Here is a 3934-nt window from a genome sequence, read left to right as displayed (position 1 = left end):
AATCAAACAAAGTCCAAAGCAAAATATTTTCAACATCCGTTTTATTTCACACCATAAAGTATACTTTTATCAACTCCTACTAATTACTGGACAAACGTTCATACAATTACTGGTGCAGTAGAGTTTTAAAATGGTTTTCTGTTAAGATTTGAACTCTTCAGATGACATGCAATTCAACTGAGCTGGGAAATCAAACAAAGTCCAAATCCTTGTCCTGGTCCCATCGGAGCATTTCAAGTACTTTGCGAGGACTCTTGCTGTCCGTTTCGAGAGTTGAAGAGAAATTAAGATCAACGAAGGGCATTGATTTTGGGAACTATGATGTCACGGTTTGTGCTGTTTTAACGTCTTCCCTGTGGAACTAGCTCAGCTGAGCTTTGAAGAACTCCTGGATCTTCTTCCACAGGTGAACTTCTGCTGCTGCATGAGCTCTGGGCTCACCCCCCCACAATGCTTTGTATTTTAGGACCCCATTAGGAGATGAGGTGCAGAATGGTCCATACGGCGGCTCCAGCAGGTGTCCAGCTCCCGGGTAATAGACGCTTTCAAAGTTGTCCTTCCCCTGACGTTTGAGTCTCTCCACCGTCTCATCCATGTAAGTCTTGCTGTCCCAGCACATGTCGGCCCCTGAAGCCACAAACAGGAACTGGGTCTTCGCTTGTTCGACAGGGATCAGGCTGCCCTTGTTCTCCTCTGCCAGGGGATTTGTTAAAATATACTTCAGAATGCTCGCTCCAGACTCAGTGTGAATCACCTTGCTGTGGTCGAATATCAGTGATGAAAGGATCTGTTTATTCTTGTAGTATAGAGGGACAATTAAGTTTGCACCGCAGCCGTTGATCCAGACACAAGCTTTAACAGCCGGTACAAAAACAGAGAGCGATGACGCAATGTCTGCTGCCATTGACCGTGATATTACACCAACTCCTTTACTGCCCACCTGTGAACAATTCAAAAAGAGGACATGATGAACACACACAGCTTACAGGAACTCAGGTATGGAGGTGAATCACCACCTGTACACACTGGCATACATTTTCCTTGGACGTCATCCGACTGTAAGTGACCCATTCCACCCTGGGTGGGCAATGTCTTATTTCCACTAGACCGGACAATCAGGTGCAAAATAACCAGCTCCTTCTCAAGAGCTGCGATGTCTGTTCCTCCCCCTCCACCCAGATAGATATATATTTTATTGATTGAATCTATCTGCTCCTTTGTTCGTAGAGTCATTCAACAATGCCCAACACTGAAGAATGGTATCACAAGTGTAAAGTAAAGTCCTGTCGTCTATGGCATCAACTTGTTTGTCTGCACGTTATGCTGCTAAATTATTTCAGACAGGACCACTATCATCATAAATAGTGTTGTCTCCATAGCACAGAGAATAAAAACCAAAGTCGCATTTCCAAACCATCAAATCTATCAAAGTAATGTTACTTCTTCTGTTGTGGTTACAAGTTCATCAAAAAACCCACCTTGGGTTGTCGTTGTAGGAAATCTATTCCATCTCTAAAGGGGTCCAGATGTATCTCCGTGATGTTCTCGGGCTTCACATTGAATATACCCAAAGCCAGAACCACAAAGCCTTTATTGGCCAGCAGAGCAGCTCTTCTCTCTGATATAAAGGTGTTCAGATCCAACACAGCAGGAAATGGACCTGGCCCTGGAAGACAGAAATATGACTCAATGTCTCGTTCAAGACAGTATATCTTGTTTGCACCTGTTAGCATGTTTTAGATAGTGAATGTTATCTGATCTCACGACCCCTCCCGCCTTTCATGCTTTCGATCCATATATCGATCTTCCTCGGGTTATCCAGGGCCGGGTAATGAAGGCAAGAAGAAGTACAACAAGAAGATGCCCCAAAGAACTGCTAAATGAATGCTTCAGGCACCAAGAAATGATGGGAGTTAGGAGCAAGAGGAGTGAACAGCATGGAGAGACCAGGCCTTATGGTATGTACCACTGTCAGAAAAAGGAAGTGGTTGATAAAGAAGACCTGCCAATGGCTGGAAAACCATGGACAAAGAGACAGAACAATGACACTAACCATGGCAGTACAAGAACAATCCCGCAGTACAAGGGTCCACCAGACGAGCTTAGACCCAAGTTCTGTCCTGTGCAATGATGACCGTGAGATGTTCCAGCACAAAGTAGCATGGTGCAAGATTTTATCTGGCAGAACCATATGGTTCCTTCGGGTACAAATAAAGTCATCTTACCTTTAATTCCAATGCAGAGTTGTTGAGAGTTCAGCATAAAAGGTAGAAAGGTACCGGTACCATTCTCCAGAACAGTTCTTGTTGTGTCATGTGGCTTGTTTCCAAATGTGAAATGTATTACATTAGATAATGAGAAGATGGCAGACTACCTACCTGGGGGAGTAAATAGGACACCGTTTATATTCCCCTCATTGACAGGGAGTCGGGTCACCCCGTCTCCGAGTAGAACCCTCTCATTGGCCGCCTCTGCCAGCACCCTGCCCTCCTCCTCATGGACAGAGATGGTCACCACATGAGGCTCCAGTGCTTTGCCCTTTTCAAAGAACTGATGCAAGGCCTCTGCCCTCAGAGACCACAGCAGACCCATCGGTTCAACGCCGACATAGCTGCCACCGAGTGAGGGGTGTCTGTTCAGGTCCACCTCTCCTCCGTCATCGGCCCTGTAGGTGGCCGAGGAGCTGAACACCACTCCCCTCTCATCAGTGGATCTGGCTCTCATGGTGACCGCCTGTCTGGACCTCAGCCCGGCCACCTTCACCTGAACAGGTTCATCAAAGAAGCATCTGGCTCTGGGCAGCAGCCTCAGTCTGATTAGAGACGACATCTCTTCGGAATCTACAGACAACACAAAGACAACATTATACCAATCATGTGATCTCGTACGGGATCGGGTTGTTGGTCAACGGAGGCTCCATCGTAGGACAAAATCGTTAAGCGACGAGTTCTTCGGACCGTAACTCGTTTGTTAAGTGAGGACCAGCTGTATTTCCCAACAGCAGAAATAGACATCAACATACATACGAAACGTATCAAATATAGGAAATGAGGAAGTGTAATTATAATGGGCAAGAGGATCTAACAAGACTCAAGTTACGCCTGATTCTGGGACGGTCTTGTTTTGATCGCAGCATAGCAGTGAAATGCTGTTGGACTTGCTCTCAAGGTTGTGCCACGCCCATTTAACACCAATACGGAACTCCATGAAAGCGAAACAAAAGAATTTTAAATATAACCAACATCAAGTGCTTCAAGTTTGTCAAAAGTATGACAACAGAGAATGAAAGAGTCCAGGCGCCACATTATGAAATGAAAAATAAAACCCGAAACAAAGAGAACATGAACAGATTGTGGTAAAAAGAAGAGTTAACCCTGGTCCTGCATCAAATCCTACATGAGGATTTAAATAGGTTTTTTTTAAATAATATTAATTTTTTTGGTCTAGAAGAAACTATCTGAAGTATTTGGGTCCAATCTCTGAATGCTGCATTGTGTCGTCGGTGTTAATCCACCCAGGACTCCTTCAGTGGCCTCCTGACACCACTGATGTCTGGTCTTTGACTCTCTTGTCCTCCGATTAGATTCATGGATCATCATTATCTTGACCTCAAGTCAGCTTCAGAACTTTAATACAGTCTGGAATGTGTTTACACGCCCGACTAACTTCTGACCCAACATTTTTATAATTTGCGCAGCTATAATAAACGAGCAGCTAAATCTGGTGAGTTGCTGGAGCTCCTTACCTTCCCTGGTTGACGAGTTCAACTGGTTTGTAATGTGTTGGTCAAAAGATACTAGTTGAATTCTGACAACTGATTACTCATGCTGCTCTGTGATTGGTCACCTCTCTTTGCCTGGGGGATCCTCAGCATTCTATTTGGCGCCACGCCCTGGGAAGGGTGTACAGATTGAAGATGTCCGACAACCGTTGT

The 3934-nt window shown here is 45.0% G+C and overlaps 1 protein-coding gene across 1 annotated transcript; it reads right to left on the bottom strand.

The window, feature by feature from the left end:
* Positions 1–361: 361 nt before the first annotated feature.
* LOC137905000 (acyl-coenzyme A thioesterase 6-like) lies at positions 362–3386 on the bottom strand. The gene is made up of 4 exons (XM_068749226.1): positions 3374–3386; positions 2379–2840; positions 1479–1666; positions 362–940 (listed from the first exon to the last, which is right to left on the bottom strand). Exons 1-4 carry the CDS (start codon positions 3384–3386, stop codon positions 362–364), a joined length of 1242 nt encoding a protein of 413 aa, XP_068605327.1.
* Between the last annotated feature and the right edge of the window lie 548 nt (positions 3387–3934).

Source organism: Brachionichthys hirsutus, chromosome 15, assembly GCF_040956055.1.
Source record: "Brachionichthys hirsutus isolate HB-005 chromosome 15, CSIRO-AGI_Bhir_v1, whole genome shotgun sequence".
Classification (NCBI taxonomy): Eukaryota; Metazoa; Chordata; class Actinopteri; order Lophiiformes; family Brachionichthyidae; genus Brachionichthys; species Brachionichthys hirsutus.
The sequence above is the reverse complement of the archived record's forward strand: the minus strand, read 5'-3'. Positions and strand labels throughout refer to the sequence as shown.